General features: G+C 45.5%; 1 protein-coding gene across 1 annotated transcript; it reads right to left on the reverse strand.

Annotated features, from left to right (window-relative positions):
- Positions 1 to 18,711: 18,711 nt before the first annotated feature.
- LOC146337765 (phospholipase A2 inhibitor NAI-like) lies at positions 18,712 to 26,812 on the reverse strand. The gene is made up of 4 exons (XM_084815220.1): positions 26,720 to 26,812; positions 24,595 to 24,719; positions 22,639 to 22,755; positions 18,712 to 19,031 (listed from the first exon to the last, which is right to left on the reverse strand). Exons 2-4 carry the CDS (start codon positions 24,641 to 24,643, stop codon positions 18,844 to 18,846), a joined length of 354 nt encoding a protein of 117 aa, XP_084671346.1. The 5' UTR covers positions 24,644 to 24,719; positions 26,720 to 26,812; the 3' UTR covers positions 18,712 to 18,843.
- Between the last annotated feature and the right edge of the window lie 989 nt (positions 26,813 to 27,801).

Consider the following 27,801-nt stretch of genomic DNA (forward strand, 5'->3'; position numbering starts at 1 on the left):
ACAAGTAACCTGCCCAAATGACTTGGTACAAGGCAAAGGTGGGATCTGAGCCCCAACACACTAAACAACTCTTTTGAACCCACAACTTTCAGAAACCTATTTCATAGCAATCCCAGCTGCCAGTTAAAAAAAAAAAAGTGTTATTTCTTTTTTTTTAAGTGGGAGGGTAGGGCACCTTAATGAGTGCCAAGCAGGGATGTCAGAGGAATCTGTCTGGGGGTGAAGTCTGCTGAGCTTTCATCATCTTGGCCCCACAGAGTTTGGCTCACTTACCCACGAGCTGGCCCAACTTGAAGCCGATCGAGTTGGGCCAGCTTGCTGTTTTTCATTTTTTCTTTTCTTAAATCAACCTTTGCGCAAATTGTGGTTGCAATTTGCACAAATGATGCAAATTATGGTCACAATTCACACAAATTATTCAAATTGCAGTTGCAATGTTTGCAAATGTTGATTTGAGGGGAGGGGGGGCAAAAGTTCCTGGATTTCAGGAAAAGCCTGCAGCACAGCAAGCTGAGCCGTGTGGGCAGCAGGGATCTGTTGGGCCCCAAATTGGCTGGATTTGGAAATTACAGGCATCCCTAGTGCCAAGCATGCTGTCCAGGAGGCATATTGGTATGCACGGGCACCATAGGATTGTGCTGCATATTGGACAGAATACATCCCCTTGAACAGGTGAGTAAAACCAAAACAGCAGACATATGATGTCAAATCTCTATTCTCGAATGTCAAATGTTGGAGGGAAATTTCTGTGTCAAAATCTAGAGGGTTTGAGTATGCAATTTATGGCATTAAAACAATCATTTCAATATATTTAACAAAAGGATGGATTTTTTTGTGTTATATCTTTCAAACCAGTTTTTTTCTTCTTCTTTAGAACTCTACAGGTATGATCCCATTACAAGTTTCCTACATTACTCTGCCTTTTTAGCAAAGTCAACAAAGGGGAAAGGAAGAAAGCTTTTAAATATGATATGTCTACATTTTGTTATCTACAGCATTTTTTGTACAGTTAATTCCTGTGACAACACAGCATTCCCTCTGCCCTTCCCACCAAATAAAGGACTTCCCTTTCCATTCTTTCCATTTCTCACCCTTAAACAGAGAACTGAGAGGGCAGTTTTAATCATAAGTGCCTAAGATATCGCAAAATGACCTTGAACATGGGCATTTTGATATCACATGGGAAGTCTGACAGCACCATAAACCAAACTTTAGTTGCCACATATATCACCCTTCCAAATGGAAAGGAAACATTTGTGCGGGAGAGGAGAATTCCCAACAATTCAGATGTCCTTACAAAATGCCAAACAGTAATTCTTCCCTCTTCTTTTTTCCTGCCAGTATTACCTGTTCTGGATACGACTGGATTTACAAAAGGATCATAACCTTGCTGACTTGGAAATCAGTCCTGCTGCGTTTAATAGAACTTCATCCTGAGCAAGTGCACTTAGGAATGTCATAGCAGTGTTCCCTTCCCATTTTGAGTGTCACAAAAATATTGAGTGCTCAATTCAATCAAAGCCTTGAGAACTGTTCAATACTAGCAGGACAGATACTGAAACTGAAGCTCAAATATTTTGGCCACCTAATGCAAAAAAAAAAAACTCATTGGAAAGACCCTGATGCTGGGAAAGATTGAAGGCAAAAGGAGAAGGGGATGGCAGAGGATGAGATGGCTAGATAGCATCACCGATGCAATGAATATGAACTTGAGCACACTCCAGGAGAGAGCACAGGACAGGAAGGCCTGATGTGCTATGGTCCATGGGGTCACGAAGAGTCAGACATGACTTAACGACTGAACAACAATAAACCCCTTCCCTGCTCCCCCTGCTTACATTGGGAAAGAAAGAGAGGAAACAAGGAAGCAGGTCCCATCTACAGAGGAGAGGCCTTCAGCTGAAACTAATGTAGAGCATCTTTCCCTGGCAACAAATGATGCTTTAGAGTCAATGAATGGCTCTTATTTGCTGTAGAGGAGGTTGCCCCCTAGAGCCTCTGACTGGCTGCAAAGGACATGTGGGGAGTCATTTCTTATCAGGGATTATAGGCTTCTAGTCAAGCCCCGTGATGCCTATAAGGAAAATAGGGCTTGCTTAAAATCCTGCCCACCTATGAAATTGGGGCGGGGGGAAGGGATCTTGTAGTTGCTCCATGTGCACATGCCCATATCCCCCTTGGCACCGTATCATTATGTAACATCGCACAGAAGGGGAGCTGATGGCTGCCAGCCCCTGGGGGAAGCACCAGTCCCACTGCAAAACTGGCAGCAGCGATGGCAAAAGGGTGAAATGTTAAGCCCCATGTCATACACATACACACACCTATTTTTGCCCTCCCCACCCCAACATTCAAGCCAAGCCAAGTGAGAGTGTTTGTTTGGCTCAGCCTTTGGAAAGGTGTTCTGAGTGTCAGTTGCTGGCAAAGAAAGACAGGCTCCGCTCCAGAGGGCCTGTTCTGTGCAGATAGGAACTCCCCCTCTAAAAGAAATATCTCATCTCCAGTGCAGCACTGGACTTAGTAAGTTATTATTATATAGTCCCAAAAGTTCTTAATTAAAGTAACCAGTCTCATAGGAAGTGGAATGTAGGAAGGGGTCATAGACTGAGTCATTCAATTAGTTCATCTTGTCGACCCTGACTGCTAGCAGCTCCCCAGGGTTTCAGGCAAGAATACTTCTACCCCTTGAGCCCGTGCCCTTTTGTATGCAAAGAAAGTGCTCTACCACGGAGCCACAGTCCTGCTCAAGAAGCCTTGGCATGAATTCATGCCAAGAACCCACAATTTCAGATTAGACATTTTGACTTGAATTTGAGTATGTGGGGGGTTTCCTCATCCAAGGTTTGTTCTTCTTATGTGCTGTTCGTTGTGCTTGGTTTTCTCCCCTTGGGGTGTTTTGGATCAATTGTTTTAGATCTATGAGTGACCTTAGTAGAATGTTTTGGAATTGGTAGTTGTGGTTTATATCACCCCTCCTTCATACAACCACTCACCCCAAGTGCCTCGGCAACATAATATCTCTACACACACACACACACACACACACACACACACAACATTTTCCCTGTCCAGCTTATGAACCCCACAACCTCCTGTGTATTGTCTTGGAAGGGGGAAAATAAATCATTAACACGCAAAGCTATAGAATGACTGGCTGTTAAGCTGGTGAAATATTTGCCCTTTATGCTGAAACAACTAGCCTTTTGTTCAGAGTGGCAAAGGAAATCTGATCACCGTTAAACAAAAACAAAAAAACTCTATCACAATTCTGGGACAGGGCTTGTCTTTCTTGAGGCCTGTAAATCATGGCTTCTGAATGGGCCTCTGTAATTCATGGATGGCAGCTGTGCCTTTCTCCACTGCTTGGGTCAGTTTTCCCCTCTCTGTTGACCCCTCAGTAGAGGACAATCATGTCTTAAGTGTTCAGACTTTCCACACTCCCAGCAACCTCTTTCCCACTCTTTATAAGTGTTGCTGACCACTCTTTCTTCTCTCAACTTTCAAAGCAACCATATTTTATTTTATTTTATTTTTAGCTTATCCAGTAGAGCCAACAGGGCTTGTGCTGCAGGGTCATCAGGGCACGTGCTATGTGAGGAGTTCTCTTTCTCAATACCGACAGCCTACATCTGGTTGGAATCTTTGCTACAAAAAGTCTCCATTCCCCTTCATCATCTCCAACTCCTTAGCCACCTTATTCGCCTGAGGCTCTGCATTTCTGCTGTGCAGACCTCTTTGTTTGTTTGCCTGCTTGCTTGCTTCTGTTTTTTGGTGTGTGGCTATTCAATTGTGCAGTCCCCCCATCTGCTGCCTGTAGTGATCCATCCCAGGAAAACCTCTCTGCGTTGATTCTGCTGCTTATAGACAAGAGAGGGAGCATGCCAGCCCTGCCACCTCCATCATCATCTTTGTCATTCATGGAGGGCAAGTTTCTGAAGAGGGGAGTCTCCTGTATCCACGAAGGCTTTCCATGCAATACGGAGTACTGGAAAGTCAGCATTCAAAATCACGTGGAGAGACTCCATGGAGACGGGAGGGTCTCCTCTTCAGAAACTTCCCCTGCATGAGTACAGGGTGACCAAAGCAATGATAGATGGGGGCAAGGTTAGCACACTCCCTCTCTTCTTAGGTTTGCTCTAAGTGGTTTAGTAACACCTGAATAGGGCTAATGTAAGTGCATAATTGTGAGATGTTACATATAGTTTGATCATCTATGTCAGGAGTGGGGAACCTCTGGCCCTCCAGACTATGTTGGACTACAACTCCCATTAGCTCCAGTGAGCATGGCAGATAGCTGGGGATGATCAGTATTGCAGTCAAACAACATCTGAAGGGCCACAGGTTCCCTGCTCCTGATCTAGGTAGTATTCCTATGCAGAGGATTCCATGAATACATCAAGTTAGGAATCTTATCCCCTGTTCGTGGATCCATCTGCAGGTCCTTCGACCTTCACCAAAAACTATGGGATACCAAAAACTGCTCCTGCTCCAGTGGTCTCTCTCATCTATGTGCCCAAAGAATGGCTTGGAGGCATCCTTGGCAATTCTGTGACATTACCTCAACCACTCTACCCCATTCCTGCTCCAAGCATATCTGATCCTCAAAACTAAAATTATTTGTATGGATTCTGTCTTATCAATGATAATGTCATTTGCTTGCCTGTAATCTTGCATGTATGGGCTGTTAACTGCCCCATTTTGCATATATGTGAACGTGCACCTTTGCAAAAATGTGCATATTTGCATATATGCGAATATGTGCATTTTTGAAAATGTGCATATTCACATGTATGCAAAATGGGGCTGTGAATAGCCCATATGCACAAGATTACAGGCAAGCAAACACCTGCAATCTTGCATATATGGGCAATCCACAGCCACATTTTGTGTATACGCAAATATGAACATTTTCACAATCACCATTCCCCCCGCACACCCCAAAAATGGCAATCGCAGAGCTTGACAAGGATGCCCAGATGAGTGCGGGTGGCTCGGTGAGTGGTGGGGAGCTCGAGTGTGGGTCTGGGTGCACGCAAATGGGGGCAGGGGCTCTGCAGGTGCCCAGAGAATCCAGATGGGGGGGCACCCATCAGTATTCTACTTACACATCAGCAGGGGGCATTCACTTCCCCTGAGCCTCAGCTCTGTAGCATACTTAGCCTAACAATTAATCCAGTCATATGGATATTATAGAGAAGGTGCATGATGAATTGGACTTGCAGAATGGAATGGAAACTGGAGAATCACTGGTTTGGGGGGAGCAAAAGAGGTGTTGTGGCACTGGAAAAGCTGTGTGGAAATGGTAGATTGCAATGCTATGGGTAGAATACTTCCCTAGCATACTGATTCTGTCATTTCCTTCCCATTTTGTATTTTAGGTGGCCTTGAAAGAATGCATGCCATTGACCACTCCTCCTGCCATATTGGAAGTGGTGGAGGCACAAAGGCATGCTGAATGTGAATTGTGAGATCAGAATTACCATGAGTGACAGTCACAGCCACATCAAGACAGTTTTCCTCTGGTCCAACACAGTCCACTGTCTTCTCATCAATGCAAGGGCTGATTGTCATGGACCAGCAGCCTGGGCATTGCTTCACATGGGATTTCATGATGGCTGGAGGCACTGCAACCAATCAGAAACATCCCATCACTTTAGTAGGTGGGGGAAAGGGGGAGCTTGATGCAGAGGATAAAGATCATATAAACATAATTAGGGCAGAAAGCCAGTCAACCTAAATCTTACTAACAAACAGAGTTTGCATTCTGTAGGCAGGGGTGGGTGGGCTCCAGATAAGAACATAAGAAGAGCCCTGCTGGATCAGATCAAGAGTCCACCTTGTCCAGCATTCTGTTCACGCAGTGCAGTGGCCAACCATTTGCCTGTAGGAAACCCACAAGTAGGACATGAGTTCAATAGCACTCTCCCGCTCATGTTCTGCTTCGGATCCTGGAGGGAGCATATAGCCATCAGGACTAGTCACCGTGATAGCCTTCTCCTCCATGTCGTTGGACTGCAGTTCCCTCAATCAGTCAATCAATCAATCAATTACATTTGTATACCATCCAATAGCTGAAGCTTTCCGGGCAGTCCACAGAAGTTGAGACCATAAGATACAACAACATGATATATGGGTGCAATCCTATGGCCCCTAGGCGATGTCTCAGGTGCTCTAGGAGCCTCCAGATCTCTTCCTCTGTGCCCACAGACAGACCTACAAGCAAGGAGGAGGAGATCTGATTGTGGATCTTCACTCCCCACTCCCTCCCAGCCCCTGCGGAAAGCTTCTGTTCCAAGGCTGAACTGCAATCTCATAAGATAAGTCACAGAGGGAGAAAAGAGGGTGTGATGGGGTAGGGGAAGGGAGAAGCCAGGTTGCATAGTATCTAGGGTTGGCGCAGGCACCCAATTCAGTCCAGGAGTCCAGTGGACTCCCCCTGCCCGCACCCCTGAGCTGTTCCCGCTGAGCCCCTGCCCCTGCTCAACCCCTCCACGGCGCTTGCCCAGCCGCCCACACTCACCTGGGCCCTGTCCTCTGGTGTCGCAATTGCCATTTTGCAAAAAACACGGAGTTCATGAATGTGCACACATAGAGCTATATGCAGAATGGTGCTGCAAATCGCCCATATATGCAAGATTACAGGCTTAAATAGGCTATAAATGAATAACAAAGGATGAACACCAGATTATTACCAAATACCATTAAATATATTGTGGGGAGTCAATGTAGGCTTGGGGTTGTGTCACTGAGAGTAAGGTAAGGATGCTCAAGGTTTTTGTTCTATCTACATTATAAAGTGAACCGACTTGAACCATACCTTTCGGACTAATGTGCAGATCACAATGCAATTATCCGTCTCCAAATTTTGTGATGCAGTTCTTAGCTTGAAAACAATACCAACAGGAGAGTGTGCAGAGGAAGTAAGACTTACACTGAGGAATTGCTGTTCTTCAGGCATCCCCCACACAACAAGTGATGCTTGATTTTACTTTTCTTCCCTGTCCCAAGCTTATATACTGGTCCAAGTTCACAGACGTTGGAAGATTCACAATGGTCTGAAATGGGTATCCAACTAAAGAAGAAAGAGTGAGAAGGGGGTGTTTTGGCTCACATTGTAGTCTCTGCCTCCCCTGATCAGTGTCCTTTGCAAGTTGGCACCCGAGGTAGAAAATCCATTCACAATTAACCTCATGCAAATTTCTCTCTGGATTTGGACATTCCAAATGACCTGGTCTTGTTCGCAAAGTGGAAATGATGAGCTCTGTGTGGGGCTGCCTCTGAAGATTGTTCGTAAAGTGCAATTTATTCAGACTGTGGTACTTATTTTAACTTCTGGTGGTAGCCACGGAGAGCACACACCCATTCTGTATGAGTTTCATGGGTTGCTTATTTGCTTCTGGGCTACATTCAGCATGCTTGTGCTTACTTTTAAAACCCTGAACCTGGGGAGCTTGAAAAAGCACCTTGTTCCATCAGATGGACACTTTTAAGAGCAATCGTTGAGAATCTTTTGAAGGTCTTCCTTGGGAAGGGTGTGTGTGTTCAAACCCAACCAAAATGGATTCTGACTAGAAAACAGTATACTCCTGGACTCTTCTCCAAAAACAGGAATAGGATTAAATAGGATTTTTTTGTGTGTGTGAACAAGGTTTAAGAAAATAAAGTATTAATAACAGCAGAAATAACTAATATGCTGTACTCCCAGGCATAGGAACATGAGATCTCCCTCCATTCAGGTGAAGTCTTACCTTTGACTTATAAAGTGATGCACACTGGGGCAAAAAAAACCCAACTTCAAGTATAGCCTGATGGGATCTGAGCTAGCAGTGACTGACCAGGAAAGAGATTTTGGGGTTGTGGTGGACAGCTCAGTGAAGTATGCTCAACCCAGTATGTGGCCACTGTAAAAAAAAAAAGGCAAACTCCATGTTAGGCATAATTAGAAAAGGAATTGAGAATAAAACTGCCAAAATCATACTGCCCCTATACAAATCTATGGTGTGACCATACTTTGAGTACTGTGTCCAGTTCTGGTCACCACACCTTTAAAAAAAGATATTGTAGAGCTGGGGGGGGGAGTGCGAAAAGGGTCAACTAAAATGATCAAGGGGCTGGAGCATCTCCCCTATGAGAGAAAGCTACAACAGCTGGGATTGTTTAGCTTGGGGAAAAAAGGATGGTAAAGGGAGATATGACAGAGGTCTACAAAATTATGCATGGTGTGGAGAGTGTGGATAGGGAGACATTTTTCTCCCTCTCTCAAAATACTAGAACCCAGGGTCATCCTATGAAGCTGAGGACAGATAAAAGGAAGTACTTTTTTTACACAGTGCGTACTTAAAACTATGGAATCTGCTACCACAGGATGATGGCCACCAATTTGGATGGCTTGAAAAGGGGGTCGGACAAAATCCTGGAGGAGAATGCTATCAATGGCTACTAGTCCTGATGGCTATGTGCTACCTCCAGTACCAGAGGCAGCAAGTCTATGTACACCAGTTGCTGGGGAACATGGGTTGGAAGGGTGCTGTTGCACTCATGCCCTGCTTGTGGGTTCCTGGTTGACAGCTGGTTGGCTACTGTGTGAACAGAATACTGGACTGGATGGATCCTTGGTCTGATCCATCAGCAGCAGGGCTCTTCTTGTGTTCTTATGATCGTAAGATCTTCTACCAAGCCTCTCTTTAGCATCCTGAAGATCTCTTTCATTTATTCAGAAGGCTGAGGTATGCCTCCACAATTTTTTTCCCATTGATTTCCAAGCATTTTTCAGCTTTCTCCCCAGATCATACATAGGTCTCAAGCAGATCTCTCTTCCAGCTTTCTGCTTTTCGTCCTCTCTCCAGCTGCTCACCTGACCTGAGTTGTTTCAGTTCTCATACAGTAACTCACTTACTCACTCACATTCTCACTCATCTCCCCCTGGTCTATTTTCATCTCCCTCAGTCTAATTTCACCCTGTCCCAAATGGCCGCTCCCCTTATAAGCTTTGCAACAGATCCTGCTGTCTACTGGGCTGATTCCCACTACAGAATGAGATTTTTCGGTAGTGGACCCCAACCACTACTTTAAAAACAGGTGGATAAACTTTTATTTTTGTCCTTGAGGATAAACTGTTGGCAGGGTGGGCATCAAGGTTAGGCATGGTTGGGTACCTGCTGAGGGCCCCTACTCCAGCAGGGGTCCACTTACAAGAGCCCCCTAGAGTTCCTCCTCCTCTACACCATTGCTAGGGATGGTGCAGGCACCCAATTCCATCTGGGAACCTGACAGAACCCCCTGCCTGTGACCCCAAGCTGTGCTCACTGAGCCCCTGCCCTCACTCACCCCCTGCCCACACTCGCCAAGCTGCCTGCACTCACCTGGGCAGCCTTGTCGAGCTCCACCCATATTTGCGTATACGCTGAATGTGGGCGTGAATCACCCATATACTCAAGATTACAGGTGTTTGTAATTCAAAATCAGCAGAGCCAAAGACAGAGAAAGAAAAGTGGACAGGATCATGTGTAATTTATACTAATTTGGACATTTCCCCACCATGCAGACAAAGCACTGATCAGGTCTAAGCATGTCTACTCACGAGTGAGCCCCAGTGCAACAGCTGTCATGCCTGCAAAAGCAACAGTTCATATCCTGTGCAGGGTATGCAGATTAATTGCCTTTGATATCCTCTTATCTCTGATCTTGGTAGAAGATGATCTCACTGATCAGAGATAGGAGTAAAACAAGCTTTCAGGCCAGGGGTCCACAACCAGCCCACATGCCACCTTTACTGCTTTGCAAAAACCTTTTGTAAGGTTTACAAAACCCTCCCCGTTTCTGCTTTACAAAAACCTTTCTTCCTCACACAACAAGCTGTTCCATTAGCATCTTTACTGGAATGATAAATGACAAAGCCAAGCCCCAGAAAGTTGGCAGAATGCCATGAATGACTCCAAGTGGATTGAAGGTCACTTTTGCATGATCCTTCCTTTTGTTTTCTGGCCCTGCTCCTAGGCTTTGAACAGCAGCCAGTTGTGCAGAAATTTAATCTGGTGAAATGTTTTTCTGTTGCTTTTGTCTTCATGCCAGAAGAACCTTCAGCTGCTCTTTGTCTGTGTGCCATGCTGCTGTTAGAGGAACAGGAGCAGAACATTCAATACCACTTTGCCTAATGGTTGGCTTTTTAGATTCTATAGAATATAGAATCTGTGGGATCTAGAATTGTTTATTTATTCCATTCATTTAAAACATTTCTTGGCCACCTTTTAGGACAGGAGCCGTCCCAAGGCAACTTACAGCAATGAAACACATAAAAACAGTTAAAATCTTAAAAGTGATAAAAACATAAAAACAATAAAAACAACAATAAAAGCCAACAATAAAACCAGCAATAACAACAATGGCAATAACAGCAACAATAGCAGTCATAGTAAGAGAAGGCCACCGTAAAGTAATATGTTTTCAAGGCCTTCTTAGAAGCCTGTGATAATGGAGCATGGCAGACCTCCAATGGCAACTTGTTCCAAAGGTGTGGGGCCACTGCAGAGAAGGCCCTCTCACTTGTGGTCACCCACCTGATTGCTCTCATGGATGGGCAAATGAGAAGGACCTCTCTTTCTGATCTTAAAGTGAGGGGAGGCTGATATGAGTGAAGGCGGTCCTTCAGGTAACCTGGTCCCAAACCATTTAAGGTTTTAATAGTCAAAAACAGCAGTTTGAGTTGGGCTCAGAAACACACCAGTAACCAGTGCAGCTGGCACAGTTTAGGCATTATATGATCAAATCACCTTGCCCCCACCAAACCTGGATGGCTGCATTCTGTACCAGCTGAAGTTTCTGAACTGTCTTCAAAGGCAGCCCCATGTACAGCACATTACAGCAGTCCAGCCTGAATGTCATTAGTGAGTGGATAACTGAGGCAAGGTCCATGCTCTCCAGATAGGGTCACAGCTGGTGTACCAGCTTAAACTGGTAAAATACACTCCTGGACACTGCAGCCACCTGGGCTTCTCCAGCTAGCTCAGAGTCCAGGAGGACTCCCAGGCTGCACACTTGATCTTTTAAGGGGAGTGTAACCCCATCTACAACCAGTTCTAAACCTCCATCCAGAGTAGTTGGTTTCCCAACCCACAGTACCTCTATCTTGTCTGGATTAAGTTTCCACTTGTTCACCTTCATGCATCCCAAAACAGCCTCCAGCCTCCTGAACTCCAGTTCAGAAGTTCCACAGCCTCCCTGAGATGTGCAGGTGGAAACGAGAGGTAGAGCTGAGTACCGTCCATGTACTGATGACATTCCAACCCAAACATCCTGATGGCTTCCTCCAGCGGTTTCATGTAGATGTTAAAAAGCATGAGGGACAAGATAGAACCTTGCGGCACCCCACGGGCTAATGGACATGGGGTGGAACAGAAGTCCCCCAGCACCACCTTCTGAGACTGCTCCTTCAGGAGGGGCCAGAGCCACATTACAACTGTGCCTCCCAAGCCCAATCCAGACAAACGATCCAGAAAGATACCATTGTCAATGGTTTCAAAAGTCACCGAGAGGTCCGGAAGAACCAACAGTGTCCTGGAGTTCGGCAAGTAGGGGCCAGGGGGGTGGGCATGGGGGATTTTTCTGGCTTCCCAGAGTAAATCGTGTGGTCGTGACATCCCCAGATTTAACCATCCCTGTATGAGATACTTTAGAAAGCTTGGCAGCCCTTAGTGAGTGAAGGATTAGAGAACATAGCCTGGAAACTGCCAGTTATTAAAGGAATCCACCAGTGACAAAACTCCAGAGGAGCTCCTTCCCATTTGGCTTGAGGAGAGCAGAGAAAACACCCCACCTATTGCTACTTGTGAACAGCTCAGGTTGCAACCTCCGTTTTTCTATAACTAGGGTTGCCAGCTTTTTCCTGGCATTGTAGCTAGGGATGTAAGAACTCACCCCAGCTTGGCTTCTCCAGGTGCTCGCTAAAGTGGCACCCCCGCTCGCACCCCCCCCCCAGAACCACGCTCAGGACACCCATGAGCTCAGCGAGTTCTTCGGGCTCACCATGATCCTGTTCGTTGAGTGCCCACCAGTTTCATGCCTGTGATTGCTACGTAAAACAGGAAGTTTTTAAAAATCACATATTTAAATATGCGCAGTTTGGAGCTGGGAAAGCTAAATAAGCGCAATATTAGAAGTATAATCCCTCTAATATTGCACTTATTTAGCTTTCCCAGTTCCCAACTGCACATATTTGAATATGCGCATTTTTTAACTTCCCATTTTACATAGCAATCAAAGGTGCAAAAATGGTGGGCGCTCACCGAACAGGATTGCGGTGAGTCCTGGAGAGTGCGAGCAGACATGAGCGGGCGCGAGCTGGGGACGAGCAAGGACAGTGTCTTGATGAGCGCAGTCTGGGGGTCGCAGGCAGGTGGAGCCCGACAAATTCCCAGTAAGGATGTACGAATTGTGGACTTTCCATGCCGCTTGACTTCCGCAGTTTGCAGCCAGTGCTCCGTACCGTCGTTCGCAAGTCCCCAGAATTCTCTTTTTTTTCCGCTCCAAGAATTACGAAGATAAAGCCATACCGACAGCCGTAATTCTGCATAACTTCCATAAGAAAGGCTATTTTTCATAGATATTTACGTACTTTTTCCCCTGCCCTGAGATGTGCAGTAATTACTTTCAGCCAAAACAATTCCTCCTCCTCTGGGCTTCCCAAAACAAGGCTGCCCTAGGTGTGCCTGAGCAATGCACTCTTTGTTTCAAGCAACGCTGTTGAAAGAAAGAAAGAAAGAAAGAAAGAAAGAAAGAAAGAAAGAAAGAAAGAAAGAAAGATCCTTTTAAAATGACCATGCTGGTCTGGAGCCCTGCACGAGTATTATTCCCCCTGCTAGGCTTTCTATTTCCACATCCAGCCTTGTTGGTGATGTTGTGAGGCTATGAAGAGGAGAACCAACTCTGTGCATGTCTACTCAGAAGTAAGTCTTACTGAGTTCAATGCAACTTACTCCTACACATGTCAGCACCCCACTTGCCCCCAGCTCAGCTTTGTATTTCCACATCCAGCTCATTAGCAAACCTCCTGTTAGTTATCTCACTGGGTGACTTTGGGCTGGACTCTCACCACTGCACCACACTTCTATTATGAAACTCATGAAGAAAAAGAGATAGTATAATGGAAAGTTCTTTCTGAAGCAGTCATACTTGTATAGGGGTGGACGAAAGTCCCTTACCTGTCGTCGAAGGACGTTCGCGGTGGGGGGGAGGCGCTTCGCTGCTCCCCCCGCGAAGTTCCGGCCGGGGGGGGAGGCTTCCCGCCTCGCCCCGGCCGAAATTCAGGCCGGGAGGGAGGCTTCCCGCCTTGTCCCGGCCGAAATTCAGGCCGGAGAGGAGGCTTCCCGCCTCGCCCGGCCGCAAACGCAAAAGTTTTTTTTAAAAAAAAAAAACGCCCCCTGATAGGCTACGTGACGATTCACATAGCCTATCACGGCTAGATCTGCAAAGTCAGCCGTGATAGGCTACGTCAATCGTCACGTAGCCTATCACGGGTGACTTTAAAAAAAAAAAGCACGTACGCTAATGGTGGCCCCCATAGGGAGCCGCCATTCGCGTTCCTTATTTAGTTGCTGTAGTCTACGTAAATGTTTACGTAGACTACGGTGAAAATAAGGGCAACGCTGCCCTTATTTTCGCCGTAGTCTACGTACAGATTTACGTAGACTACAGCGACCAAATAAGGAACGCAAATGGCAGCTCCCTATGGGGGCTGCCATTATCTGTACGCGCTTTTTTTTTTTTTTAAGTCACCCGTGATAGGCTACGTGACGATTGACGTAGCCTATCACGGCTGACTTTGCAGATCTAGCCGTGATAGGCTATGTGAATAGGCTATGTGAATCACGGGTGACTTTGAGAGAAAAAAAAAAGCGCGTACGCAAATGGCGGCACCCATGGGGCACCGCCATTTGCGTTCCTTATTTGGTCCCGGTAGTCTATGTAAAGATTTACGTAGACTACGGCGAAAATAAGGGCAACGCTATTTGCGTTGCCCTTATTTTCGCCATAGTCTACGTAAATCTTTACGTAGACTAGACATGCCAAACTAAGGAATGCAAATGGTGGCGCCCCATGGGCGCTGCCATTTGTGTGCGTGCTTTTTTTTTTTTCAAAGTCACCCGTGATAGGCTACATAACGATTTACGTAGCCTATCACGGCTAACTTTGAAAATCTAGCCGTGATAGGCTGCGTAAATCGTTACGTAGCCTATCATGGGTTTTTTTTTGTTTTTACTTTTTCTTTCGTGGCCGGGTAGACGGGGCACTTCTCCCCGGCCTGAATTTCGGCCAGGCGAGGCAGGGCGCCTCCCCCCTGGCCTGAATTTCAGCCGGGTGAGGCGGGGCGCCTCCCCCCCAGCTTGAATTTCGGGGGGAGAAGCGAAGCGCCTCCCCCCCACCGCAAAGCAAGCTGCGGGACAAGGTAAGTCCCTTTCGTACATCCCTACTCGGTTGTTTTCTGTCTGGTTCTTACTGTTGCTTCTTGACCCTTGTACAGGTTTCTCAGGAGACAGGTAAGGTGGTCTGGTATTCCCATCACTTTAAGAATTTGCCACAGTTTGTTGTGATCCACACAATCAAAGGCTTTAGCGTAGTCAATGAAGCAGAAATAGACGTTTTTCTGGAATTCTCTTGCTTTCTCCATGATCCAGCGAAAGTTGGCGATTTGATCTCTAGTTCCTCTGCCTCTTCGAAACCCCGCTTGTACTTCCGGTAGTTCTCGGTTCGCATACTGCTGAAGCCTAGCTTGTAGGATTTTGAGCATCACCTTGCTGGCATGTGAAATGAGCGCAATTGTGCGGTAGTTTGAACACTCTTTGGCGTTGCCCTTCTTTGGAATTGGAATGTAAACTGACCTTTTCCAGTCTTGCGGCCACTGTTGAGTGTTCCAGATTTGTTGGCATATTGAGTGCAGCACTTTAACTACATCATCTTCTAGGATTTTAAATAGCTCAGCTGGAATACTGTCATCTCTGCTAGCTTTGTTGTTAGTAATGCTTCCTAAGGCCCACTTGACTTCACTCTCTAGGATGTCCGGCTCCAGTTCAGTGACCGCACTATCATGACTATCAGGGACATTAAGATCTTTCCTGTATAGTTCTTCTGTGTATTCTTGCCACCTCTTCTTAATCTCATCTGCTTCTGTTAGGTCCCTGCCTTCTTTGTCCTTTATCATGCCCGTCTTTGCACAAAACGTTCCCTTGAGATCTCTGATTTTCTTGAAGAGATCTCTAGTCTTTCCCATTCTGTTGTTTTCCTCGATTTCTTTGCACTGTTCATTTAAGAAGGCCTTCTTGTCTCTCCTTGCTATTCTCTGGAACTCTGCATTCAGTTGCATATATCTTCCCCTTTCTCCCTTGCTTTTCGCTTCCCTTCTTTCCTCAGCTACTTGTAAAGCCTCATCAGACAGCCACTTGGCTTTCTTGCATTTCTTTTTCTTTGGGATGGATTGAGTTGCTGCCTCCTGAACAATGTTACGGACCTCCGTCCATAGTTCCTCAGGCACTCTGTCTATCAGGTCTAATCCCCTCAATCTATTCCTCACCTCCACTGTATATTCATAAGGGATATGATTAAGGTCATACCTGAATGGTTTAGTGGCTTTCCCTATGTTCTTCAATTTAAGCTGAAATTTTGCAACAAGAAGCTCATGATCTGAGCCACAGTCAGCTCCAGGTCTTGTTTTTACTGACTGTATAGAGCTTCTCCATCTTTGGCTGCAAAGGACATAATCAATCTGATTTCGATATTGACCATCTGGTGATGTCCATGTGTAGAGTCGCCTCTTGTGCTGTTGGAAAACAGTGTTTGCTATGATCAGCGTGTTCCCTTGGCAAAACTCTATTAGCTTTTGTCCTGCTTCATTTTGTATCTTACCTTTGGTGAATGTCCCTCCCGGCAGCGGGTCCGGCCGGCGGTTCGGCGGGTGTTCGTCCGGGGCGGGAGCGGCAGCCGGTCTTTTGACCGGCTGCCACCGCCGCCATTCCAATCAAAGAAAAAAAAAAACGCCCCCATGATAGGCTACGTGACGATTAACGTAGCCTATCATGGCTAGATCTGCAAAGTCAGCCGTGATAGGCTACGTTAATCGTCACGTAGCCTATCACAGGTGACTTTAAAAAAAAAAAGCGCGTACGCTAATGGCGGCCCCCATAGGGAGCCGCCATTCACGTTCCTTATTTGGTCGCTGTAGTCTACGTAAATCTTTACATAGACTACGGCGAAAATAAGGGCAACGCTATACGTTGCCCTTATTTTCGCCGTAGTCTATGTAAATCTTTACGTAGACTAGATGTGCCAAACTAAGGAATGCAAATGCCGGCGCCCCATGGGCGCCGCCATTTCCATACGCGCTTTTTTTTTTCCAAAGTCACCCGTGATAGGCTACGTGACGATTAACGTAGCCTATCACGGCTGACTTTGGAAATCTAGCCGTGATAGGCTACGTAAATCGTTACATAGCCTATCACGGGTGGTTTTTTGGTTTTTCTTACTTTACTTTTTTATTTTGCAATGGCAGCGGCGGCAGCCGGTCAGAAGACCGGCCGCCGCCACCGCCAAAACGCCGCCAAAATGCCACCGGGACCCGCCGCCGGGAGGGACATTCATAGGAGTTAAGTCCCATCCCGGGGGGGGTGGGGCGCGGAGAATTTCATCGCCAATTTCGGGGGGCGGAATGCGTTGGCATTCGGCCTCCCCAAGATTCGGGGAGAAATTCTCTGCCATCCCTACTGCGGAGCAGCTTAATTCCTCAAAACTGCCTGTACCCCCTAGACAATGGGGCATATTGGGCAAATTTGCAGTGTCTCCAATTTTGCACAGTTTACATTGCTATTCTTACTGTTTTGAATAATTTATTCATGTGAGGCTGCTTTGTCTATTCTCTGGCTTTGGGAAGCTGGACAGAAAACAACAGAATGAAATTTAATAGGGATAAATGCCAAGTTCTGCACCTAGCAAAAAGAAACCAAATGCACTGTTACAAGATGGGCGATACTTGACTCAATAATATGACAAGCAGGAAAGATCTTGGAATTGTTGTAGATCACAAGCTGAAGATGAGCCAACAATGTGATGAGGCTGCAAAAAAAGGCAAATGCGATTTGGGGCTGCATGAATAGAAGTAAAGCTTCCAAATCACGTGAACTACTAGTTCCCCTCTACTCAGCTCTGGTTAGGCCTTATCTTCTGTAAAAACATCCCTACTGTTAGAGCAATACGACAATGGAACCAATTACCCAGGGAGGTGGTGGTCTCTCCCACGCTGGAGGCATTCAAGACGAGGCTTGAAGCCATCTGTCAGGGATGCTCTGACTTGGATTCCTACGTTGAGCAGGGGGTTGGACTCGATTGTCTTATAGGCCCCTTCCAACCCTACTATTCTGTGATTCTATGATTCTATGAAAGCTCACCAGGGCACACACTTTGAGTTATCTCTTTAGGAACATAACTGCCTTAAATGAAATCAGATCATTGATCCATCTAGCTCAGTATTACTTACTGTTAGTGACTGACTGGCAACAACTCTCTGGGGTTTCAGAGTTTGCGACGGGGTGGGGAGGGTCTTTTTACCCAAGGCTTAAGGGAGGTGCCTGGGATTGAATATGGACCTTTTGTATGCAAACCATCTCCACTTCCACTGAGCTGTGGCCCTTCTCCTTAGGGAATCCAAACAGCTATATATCAGTTGATTGGTTCCCAACACCACACTTTGTTTTTGTCTGTGATTTTGCACAGACATTGGAGCATATATACAGCACTGATTATGACCCATGCACAGAAGATTGTCTTTTACTGAGTAATACTACTTTTTACACTCTTCTCTTACACTAAAATAGGGATGTACAGATTCAGTTACATCTATTCTGTCTGTGTTTCACAGATCGTCTGGGGTCTTCCCTTCTGTCATCCACTCACTGACAAAATCAGATTCTTTTTAGGGATGCTTGCGAATTTCCTTCCTATTTGGAAATACACATTTGCGCTAATTGAACTGACCTCAATCCCAGGCTGCAACCATTGTTGGATCAATCATGTTTCTGTCTCTCTGTCTCTTTTTAATCCCACGGTTTATGTGTGTGTGTTTCTAAAAAGGAGCTGTACTTTGAACTATAACTAGGGTTAGACAAATCTCTCAATTTTGGTTTCTCGACATTTCTCATGTTTCCAGTCTTAAGTTTGTTTCATCTTGAACTTTGAGAATTTCTCCTGTCTTAACTTTGGTTCATCTAGATTTTTTTTTTTTTAAATGCTTCTATGAAAATTCATAAACGCTTTAGCGATCATTTCTCCGTTTAAGTATCTTTGCCTAATATACACATTTTTGCAAGCAATTTTCCTAACATAAAGCATTTTGAATGTTATATATGCATTTTTGTATGCATTTTTGCTTGAGGAACTCCACTGCAAAAAATATAAATTTTTGAAGGATAACCAAGTTTCAGTTCACATAGTGGTTCTAAACTGCCAAATTGCATTGGTTTGCATTAAAGTGCTAATTGAATCATTTTTTCTCCCATCCTGAACTACAACTCCCATCATCCTCATCCAGCATAGCCAACAGTAAAGGATTTTGAAATGTGTCGTCCAAAACATCTGGAGGGCACCACTTTGTCTAGCCAATCGCACTGCCACTGGTGGTATTGAGGAATCTTGTTCATCCCTCCCCCTCAAAAAGAACACTAAAACCAAAGGTTGAATTGAATCTGTTATTTATTTGCTTTGGCTGAAGAACTTGAAGAAGAGAACAAAGCCTCCCAGAGAAGGCTGCATGAAACTGCCATGGGTGCCTCCTTTGGTGCTAAACTGCAGCACCCAAGTGGTAATTTATATGAGGATCTTCCTCAACAGGAATGTGGAGAGAGCCAGGAGGAAGGAGGCAGAAGACGGAGGGCCCTTGCTACATACAATGGTTGATTCCACAGTTGCCTCTTCTACTGTAATGGGAGGTATTCCTTTATCACAGGCAGACTTTACATAGCAGGACTTTACGACTGAGAAGACATCCGCGCCAGCTGGAAATGAAAAATAGAGATGAGTGAGCAAGGCAATCACTGCTCTGAGTAACTGCCACCTAAACAAGTTCATTCATCTATCCAATTTATATCTCAGGTTTCCGCTGGTGTGTGCAAATTAGCTAACAAAATCAAAATGGCAAAAGGGGAATTACAAAACAATCAAAAATCGTCTGATGTGAGCAGATTGACTATCGTTATGATTATGGGCAACAGGTGTGTGTGTGTTTACATGGAGGGAGGGCTTGTGTATGGGGCGTCCTGTTTCTCTGTGCACAGTATCATATACCCCTGGCCTAGGAGATCCCTGCCAGTGGTAACACACTGATGGAGGGCACATTTTGCCTCCACCCTAATATTGTTCTCAAGTGCAGCACTTCTTTCATTCCCCAGAAGGGTGGGTGAATCATAGAATAGTAGGGTTGGAAGGGGCCTATAAGACCATCGAGTCCAACCCCTGCTCAATGCAGGACTCTAAGGCAAAGCATCCCTGGTGGATGGCTGTCCAGCCTCATCTTGAATGCCTCCAGTGTGGGAGAGCCCACCACCTCCCTAGGTAATGGGTTCCATTGTCGTATTACTCTAACGGTCAGGATGTTTTTCCTGATGTTCAGCCGGAATCTGGCTTCCTGTCACTTGAGCCCATTATTCTGTGTCCTGCACTCTGGGATGATTGAGAAGAGATCCTGGCCTTCCTCTCTGTGACAACCTTTCAAGCCCTTGAAGAGTGCTATCCTATCTCCCCTCAGTCTTCTCTTCTCAAGGCTAAACATGCCCAGTTCTTTCAGTGTCTCCTCATAGGGCGTTATTTCCAGTCCTCTGACCATCTTGGTTGCCCTCCTCTGAACCCTCTCCAGTTAGTCTGCATCCTTCTTCAAGTGTGGCGCCCAGAACTGCACACAGGACTCAAGGGTGGCCCTCTTGTACTTCTATTGGAGGAAGGAAGACAGAGGCAAAATCTGCCTCCTTACACTACCGGTTCCAGTAGTCCCGAGGATTAGGAATCCAGCCTACCCTTATTTGATTAGTGCCCTCCTGTGCTTGTTTTTCTTGGTCACACTGGAGTGAGACAGAATCTCGGGAAATGGCTTGTATATGCAGTGAAACATTAGAAAGCATACCTAAGGACAATACGATAGTGTCCACCCTGTGGAATACCCTCCCAATTGAGATTTATCACACCCCAGGTCTACATGGATTTAAGCCAACCTCCAGCCAGCAGGCTGAATTCAGTGCATGGGGGCTCCCAGTCTGGCCTGTGGAGAAACCTCTGTGGGCCCTGTCCAGGCCCTGCCTTCTCCCCTGACACCATCACTTTCCATTTTACATTCCTTGGTAGAGAGAGAAGCACAGAGTTGCATATCAGCCAAGTCCCTTCCCTTTGGATGTCACTCACTATCTCAGTGGGACATGCACCAACCACTGGCTGAGTCCCTGTACACATCATCTGCCATATGAAATGGGGCACCTAGCAGAGCATGAAGGAGGCACCCCCAACTTGGATGACACCTGGAGGAACCATTCTTTCCTCCAAGTGTCAGCTAAGTCCCTTTCTCCATGCAGAGAGAGGCATGGAGCAAGTAGCAAGGCATATGCTTTCCAAGCAAAGATCCTAGATTTAATCCATGTGATGTCTCCATTTTAGGGATAGCCATCGTGGGGAAATCCAGCCCTCTTTAAGCTCATTGGATTTCCATGAAGTCCACGGTTGGCCTGCATTTGCCAAAGACTCTTCTCCGAGAACTCTTCTCATTTTTTTTCTCTTCTTTTTCTGAAAATCCGTGTTTACACTAAACATGGCTGCAGTTTGCATAATCTGTGCAACTTTTGGATTAATTTGTGCAGATTGTGGCCATAGTATGCTTAATTTGCTCAAATTAAGCATATTATGGCCACAATGTGCACAAATTTAGCAAATTGTGCCTACAATTTGTGTAAATGTCAATTGAAGGGGGGGAACCATGAAATGGGCAGGGGGGAATCTGATGAAAGTTAGGCAAACTTCACCTCCCAGGTGGAGAACAGAATGTTCTCTCTAGCACAAATTATGGAGCCATGCATGATAGATCTCTTTACCTTTGGGTAAATGTGTGTGGCCCCAATTTGGGTCAGGAACATGATGCTCCAGAATGGGAAGGGTTAAACCTTTCAATCCAACCCATTTTGTTTGTTTATTTGTTTTTTACAAAAAAACATGCACATCACACAAGGGGGTTAAGAGGGAGAGAAAGACTCCATTGTCTCCAACGGAGGGTCCCCCCTTTTTGAACCCCACTGCAAGACTGTGTGAAATTTTGCAAAAAACATGGGTGGAATGGAAAGTTTTAACCCCACCTTAATGGACTACTATGGTCCTGATCTGAATCAGGTCTGCATGCGCTTACACGGAAGTGAAGAGATCTAGTACATAAAGGTCCTCAACAGGTGCTAGAGAGAATGTTTCCTTTGGCCCTCAGGTAACAGGGCTGTGAAAGGAGGCAACCTAAGGTCTTAGAGAGGTGCTGCCAGTCAGAGTAGATAGCACACAGTTTGGTGAACCAACAGTTTGACTCAGGATATGGAGTGTGTCATGTTTTAATGTGCTGTGAGCAGTGGCGTAGGGAAATTCTGAAGTGCAGGCGCTCACCCCATACCCGTGCCCCCAAGGATGGTCCAAGAATCCAGGCAGCTCTATTGATCCCAGGGATGGGCAAACTTGCCACAGCTCACCCTGCATGTCACTCCCCAAACCCTGTTCACCATGCATGACGAGCCACTAGCAGGTCCACGAGTGCTTGGCAAATGGCTCGAGGCATCCTGCTGTTCCAGCAGCCACCATTTTGTGCAAAATGGTGACAGACAGAGTCCCCACCACCATCCTCCAGCCCCTTGTGCTCTCCTTGTATGGAGGGAATGAAGGGTTGGCCAGCGGCATGGGATCCCTGCCCCCACACAGCTCAACCCCTTGCAGGCTCCTTGCAAAGAAGGAGACCATGCTAGGTTGAGAGGTGGCATAGGCAGGAGCCCTGTCGCCACAGGCCAACCCTTTGTTCTCTCCTTGCAAGGATACTGCCAGGGGTTAGTGGGCTGTTGCCCAACTCAACACATGCCAAATTCTGGCAGGCTTGGGTATTCCGCAAGCTGGCATCCAGATGGCTGACCTGGCAGTAATCTGCTGAGCTTCAAGCCCCAACTGGACGTCCGCACCATCCCTAATTGATCCACATCAACAAACCAAGTCTAGCAGTTTTATCTCTAGCAGGAGATAAAGCTGATTACTTTTGTAATGCTGATTGATTGATGGATTGATTGATTTGATTTGTACCTGATGTTTCTACCAAAAATGGCACTCAAGAAATTGCATTTGCCATTTAAGGCCAAGCAACACCAAAATACCTGGCCTTACAAGGAACAATGTATTATTGTTGAGAAGATTCATTCCTCCACCCCACCCCAGCTACTATGAGAATTGCAGCTAAGCTCAGAGAGAACAGGGAAGTCAGAAGGGGGTGGAAGCTGACGGCAGCATCGCTGCTAATAAAAAAAAAAGTCCCTGTTGCATCCCTGTGAGCCCTCAGTCCACTGCACCCTTGGACCTGTGTGCACTTGAAGCCTGGCTCTTACCCACCTACTCTGGTTTTACTGAAAATGGTGGCACAGGTATCCATCTGAGGGTCACAAGTCTGTCTTTTGCCGGTACAGCTATTGCCAGCTCCAATGCAAACTTCACACTCTATAGAGCCACCTGGAGGAGGAAGGAGAAAGAATTATGAAGTATATAGCACGGGCAGGTTTTTAAAATCTGCTAAAGAGAGGAAGTAAAGCTCAAGTGAGTGGCTAGTGTGAAGTCCATTGAACCTTGATTTGAGTTGCAGATCACCACAGTCCAACTAGGGCTGTGAACAGATGACCCCTCAAAATTCTCTACCCTATGTTTGAGCAGAGAAATTGGGGGGCCCATTTCACTGAATTTCTCCTAGGGGAGGAGAAATTCTCCAACCGTTTCTCACAGATAAGGCTCACTCTTGGCAGGGGTTGTAGCACAGTTTCTTTCTCTTTTACTAAGGGTTTTTGGTTTAACTGCGCTGCTCCTGTAGGTGGCAACAATATCCACTGTGGTGAGGCTTCCACTTTTTTGAGGCAGAATTTTGGACTTCTTCTGGTGGTATTTTTGAGCTTGCCTAATCTCTGCGAGTTGGCCAGGGGTGCTGTGTGTGTTTTCTCTCTCTATTACACATCTTTCCATCGCTCTGCAGCCTCCCAGGCCCCTTGCACTTTCTGAACTAGAAAAGCCCCATGGAAGGGATTGCCACATGATGGCTTTAACTAGAGCATGGGACAGTGAGGAGCATACAGTCTGCCACAGAGATTACTGTACAATGACTGACAGGCCTCTCCTGCACACTTTTCAGCCACCCTAAGGTCAGCACAAGAACCCCAAGTCCAACCCATGAGAATTTATCAGAAAATTCTTCTCCTTTGAATTTATTTTTGAAAGCCATTTCTTTTCTATCAAATGGAATGAGAATGGTCAAAAAATGTGGGAGAAATTTTTGGCACAATACTAGGTCCAACCCTTGAACATGCCTTCAAATACAGATGGAACAGATCTGTCAATTCCAGTCCCCATGGAGATTGTCAGGTTTTTTAGATCAAGCTCATTCCATTCCATTTTCTAACAAGTTTATGATATATATGTTTAAAAACCCATATGCAAATCCATACATATTTTCATGCATTTTTTCTGACACATGCATCCATTCATTAAAGCAGGAATAGCAAATTTCAGGCCCACAGGCTAAATCCAGCCCTCCTGGGGGCCAACTCTAGCCTTCCTGGGGACCAAGTTTCCCCTTCCAGATGGCCACATAACCCCATCCCCTTCCCGCAATCATAGATCATTTGATGTTTTCTCAGCATTTGTGCAGTTTTCCCACACACACATTCTAAACTATTGAAATGCCTCTCCTTAGTTAATAGCTGCCAGAGCTTTAAGCTACAATATGCTAGTCAGCCCCACCTAGGGATGTATGGATCATGTCATATCTATCCCATCTGAATTTCATAGATTGTGAGGTGCCTTTCATTCTGTTTTCTGCTCATTGATGGAATCGGATATTTTTTAGTTTGCTAATTTGCACTTATGAAAATGTGCGAAACCCCCCCCCCATGTGATCCATGCACATTGTTGAACACTTTTTTTTCTTTTGAGAAACCCATTGCAAGCTCAGAAATGTATGGATTTTTGACCGCAAGTTGTGTTCAGATGCACATTCAGATCTGGGAGTTGTGAATTGGGTAAATCCATACAGAAAGACTCGACAAAGTGATTTTTTCACACAGTCCTACCTCACACGTGCCCTAAATATATGAATGGACCAACTGGTCCCTCTGGCTTTAGATGGGTTGATTCTTTGAGCCCTTTTGGTTTTATTTACCAGCTGTCAACAAGCCAACCTTCTCCCGCTTTGTGGAACCATACTGGTTATTCACAATCATGCCAGTTAAGAGCTTGGATCTGGTTAAACCCATCGACCTCCATGGAACAATCTCTTCCTGATACAGTTTACCAGCTGTTCTTTACCTGTTGTTAGAAGCACCAGGAAGAGGAGGAGTCCCAGGAGAGCCTGCATGATGATGGGAATATTCCGTGTAAGCACTAGTGCAAAGTTCTCCTTCCAATGAAGCAAATTCGGTGGCCAGAAGATTCTGCAAAAATAGTCAGGGAAAGAATGTTTCTGATTGTTTCCCCCCCAAAGTGCATGGTCTTCTTTCCAAAGTGTGACTGATGCATTAGGAATCCTCCTGTGTTCTTATTTTATTTGTATAGAGAGTGGTGGTATGCAAAGGTTAACATGTCTTTCATCCTTGTAATTTATTTACACATGTTTCCCCATACTTTTACATTTATAAAACACCCCGTCAATTAATCTTAATGTGACTGTACATAGGTACAAGCATATTGTTACATACAACTCATTTCTGGGAGTGGTGAGAAGTTCCAAGGGGGCAGTGCTTACCCAGGTTTCGTTTCTTTGGGTGGTCACTGGAGGCTTATCAGCTTTTTTAAATATCTGAGTTAATTTACAAAGATACAGGTTAAGCATATAGGGAGGCAGAGGCTCAGTCCTTGAACCCTCCAAGAAAGAGGTGAAGTCCACTGCTGTCACTCCAGATCTCCTGGGAGACAGCCAGCATGCTAAGGTGCTTACATAAGCCAAACATAGCTCCCTGTCTCTTCCTCTGTGTCGGAAGGACAAACTACAAGATCTGCTGTTTATTTGTTTGTTTGTTTATTTCTATCCCACCTTTCTTCCATTGTGGAATTCAAGGTGGCTCCATGTGGTTCCCAGGCAGTCTCCCCTCCAGGCACTGACCAGACCCAGTCCCGCTCAGCTTCAGCAAGGTGGTTGCCTCATGTGCCTTCAGACTATGCCCTGGGACCAGGTCACAGATTACATAGAAACCCTCTCTTTGTTTCTTAATGTAGAGTAAGTGCACATGGCCCTGATTTGGACTGGGACCACTATGCACCGGGATGGGAGGATTAAACCTTCCCTCGCTCAGCCATTTGATTCCCTGCAAATTACACACACACACACACACACACATACACAACCTGCCCGTGGGGTTTAAAAAGAATAAAAGGTTTCCATTGGTGTCAATGGATGCTTCTTCCTTTTTTAAAAAAACCCTGTGCATGCATGGGGGGGGGTGGATTTCAGAAAGGAAATGGCTGGGGGACAAGGTTTAATCCTCCCCTTCCAGTGCACAATTCTCCTGATCTGAACTGGGGTCACATCCACTAAGTTTAAACTTAGAAACATTTAGAGGTGTCAGCCACATGCTGCATAATTAATATATCATGTAGTTTAACCCTGAATCAAAATTGGGTTTTCTCCTCACACATAAACATTTGGATAACCCTCTTCCTTTCCTTAGTTTAGTGGTTGTTTTGGCCCATTATCTCTCTTATCCAATGACTTGAAGCTCACAACAATATGTATTATGGGATCCAGATTGCTTTTTCCCAGTATTTGATCACTGCAATATGTGTGCATCAGTAACATAGAGAGAAAAGAGATGCAAATGAACCTAAGGAACTAAAAATTGGACTGAATGGGCCATATTCTCATAGATGTCCTTCCCACTCGTTCCACAATGAGTACATATCCCTGGGGATGGGGGAGAAATTAATTTGGTTTGCATTTTAACATGAATTTGCCTCATTTTGCACTTTCAAACCAATATTCAAATGAAAGCACAGATATCTTTCAAAATGCACACTTCTCCAAATTTTGCAATGGAGTTCTCCAATCATAAAATGGATAAAGATGCATACATTAGGGAAGCATGCAAACAAAAATGCATACATTTGTGAAAATATCTTAAAATGCCTTATATTGGGAGAATCGCTTGCAAAAGTTGTGTAGATCAGGCAAAATCGTGTATTGGGAGAAACACACACAAAAATGCACAGACCATTTCAAGAAAACTTTTCATAAAAATTCTCAAAATTCAGAATGAACCATACATAGGATTGGAAAAATGAGAAACAAAGAGGATTAAATTACAGCAATCCCTCTGCAAACTGCCTTCAGTTCTTTAAAAAGAAGTTGTCTTCAGCCTCCACGTGCAAAGAATTGTAGCTCCAGTCAGATCTATAATCTGTTGATTAGAAAGAAAATGGATAGGACAGTATGCCTTACCTTGAGTTTCTATGTTCCACTGCAGGCAGGGTCTTTATTTCTGAGAGACAGTGGCAATGTCCTTCTTTAACAGTTGAATGTCACACATGGCTCAGGCAGGGCGGGTCCTCATTTGGCCCATAAACTTAAGAAACAGCCTTTTCCTTAGGTTTCTGTTTCTCAATGCTGCCAGTTATGGTAACTGGAAATGTAAGTGCAACTAGAGTTCACAGAAGACCTGCTGAACCTCAGACCCGGGAGCTAGCCCTCCAGCTGTCTTAAGTGATTTGCTACCACAGGATGTAGTGATGGCCACCAATTTGGATGGATTTAAAAGGGGTTTGCACAAATTCCTGGAGGAAAAGCTATCAATGGTTACTAGTCCCGATGGCTATGTGCTACCTCCACTGCCAGAGGCAGTGAGCCTATGTACACCAGTTACTGGGGAACATGGGTGGGAGGGCGCTGTTGTCATAGAATCATAGAATCATAGAATAGTAGGGTTGGAAGGGGCCTACAAGGCCATCGAGTCCAACCCCCTGCTCAATGCAGGAATCCAAGTCAGAGCATCCCTGACAAATGGCTGTCCAGCCTCGTCTTGAAGGCCTCCAGTGTGGGAGAGCCCACCACCTCCCCAGGTAATTGATTCCATTCTCGTATTGCTCTTACAGTCAGGAAGTTTTTCCTGATGTTCAGATGGAATCTGGCTTCCTGTCACTTGAGCCCATTATTCCGTGTCCTGCACTCTGGGATGATCAAGAAGAGATCCTGGCCTTCTTCTCTGTGACAACCTTTCAAGTACTTGAAGAGTGCTATCATATCTCCCCTCAGTCTTCTCTTCTCAAGGCTAAACATGCCCAGGTCTTTCAGTCTCTCTTCATAGGGCTTTGTTTCCAGTCTCCTGATCATCTTTGTTGCCCTCCTCTGAACCCTCTCCAGTTTGTCTGCATCCTTCTTAAAGTGTGGTGCCCAGAACTGGACACAGTACTCCAGATGAGGCCTAACCAGTGCTGAGTAGAGGGGAACTAGTACTTCCCGGGATTTGGAAGCGATTCTTCTATGAATGCAGCCCAAAATAGCATTTGCCTTTTTTGCAGCCACAT

This window comes from Heloderma suspectum, chromosome 10, assembly GCF_057233095.1.
Source record: "Heloderma suspectum isolate Gila_16-S chromosome 10, 16-S_ref, whole genome shotgun sequence".
Classification (NCBI taxonomy): Eukaryota; Metazoa; Chordata; class Lepidosauria; order Squamata; family Helodermatidae; genus Heloderma; species Heloderma suspectum.

Excerpts from the sequence above, each read along its gene's own strand:
- LOC146337765 (XM_084815220.1), bottom strand. The coding sequence starts at position 24,643 with ATGCAGGCTCTCCTGGGACTCCTCCTCTTCCTGGTGCTTCTAACAACA. Across the intron at positions 22,756-24,594 it reads CCTGGTGCTTCTAACAACAG|GTGGCTCTATAGAGTGTGAA; the intron begins GTAAAGAACAGC and ends TTCCTCCTCCAG. Across the intron at positions 19,032-22,638 it reads TTTCAGTAAAACCAGAGTAG|CTGGCGCGGATGTCTTCTCA; the intron begins GTGGGTAAGAGC and ends TTTCATTTCCAG.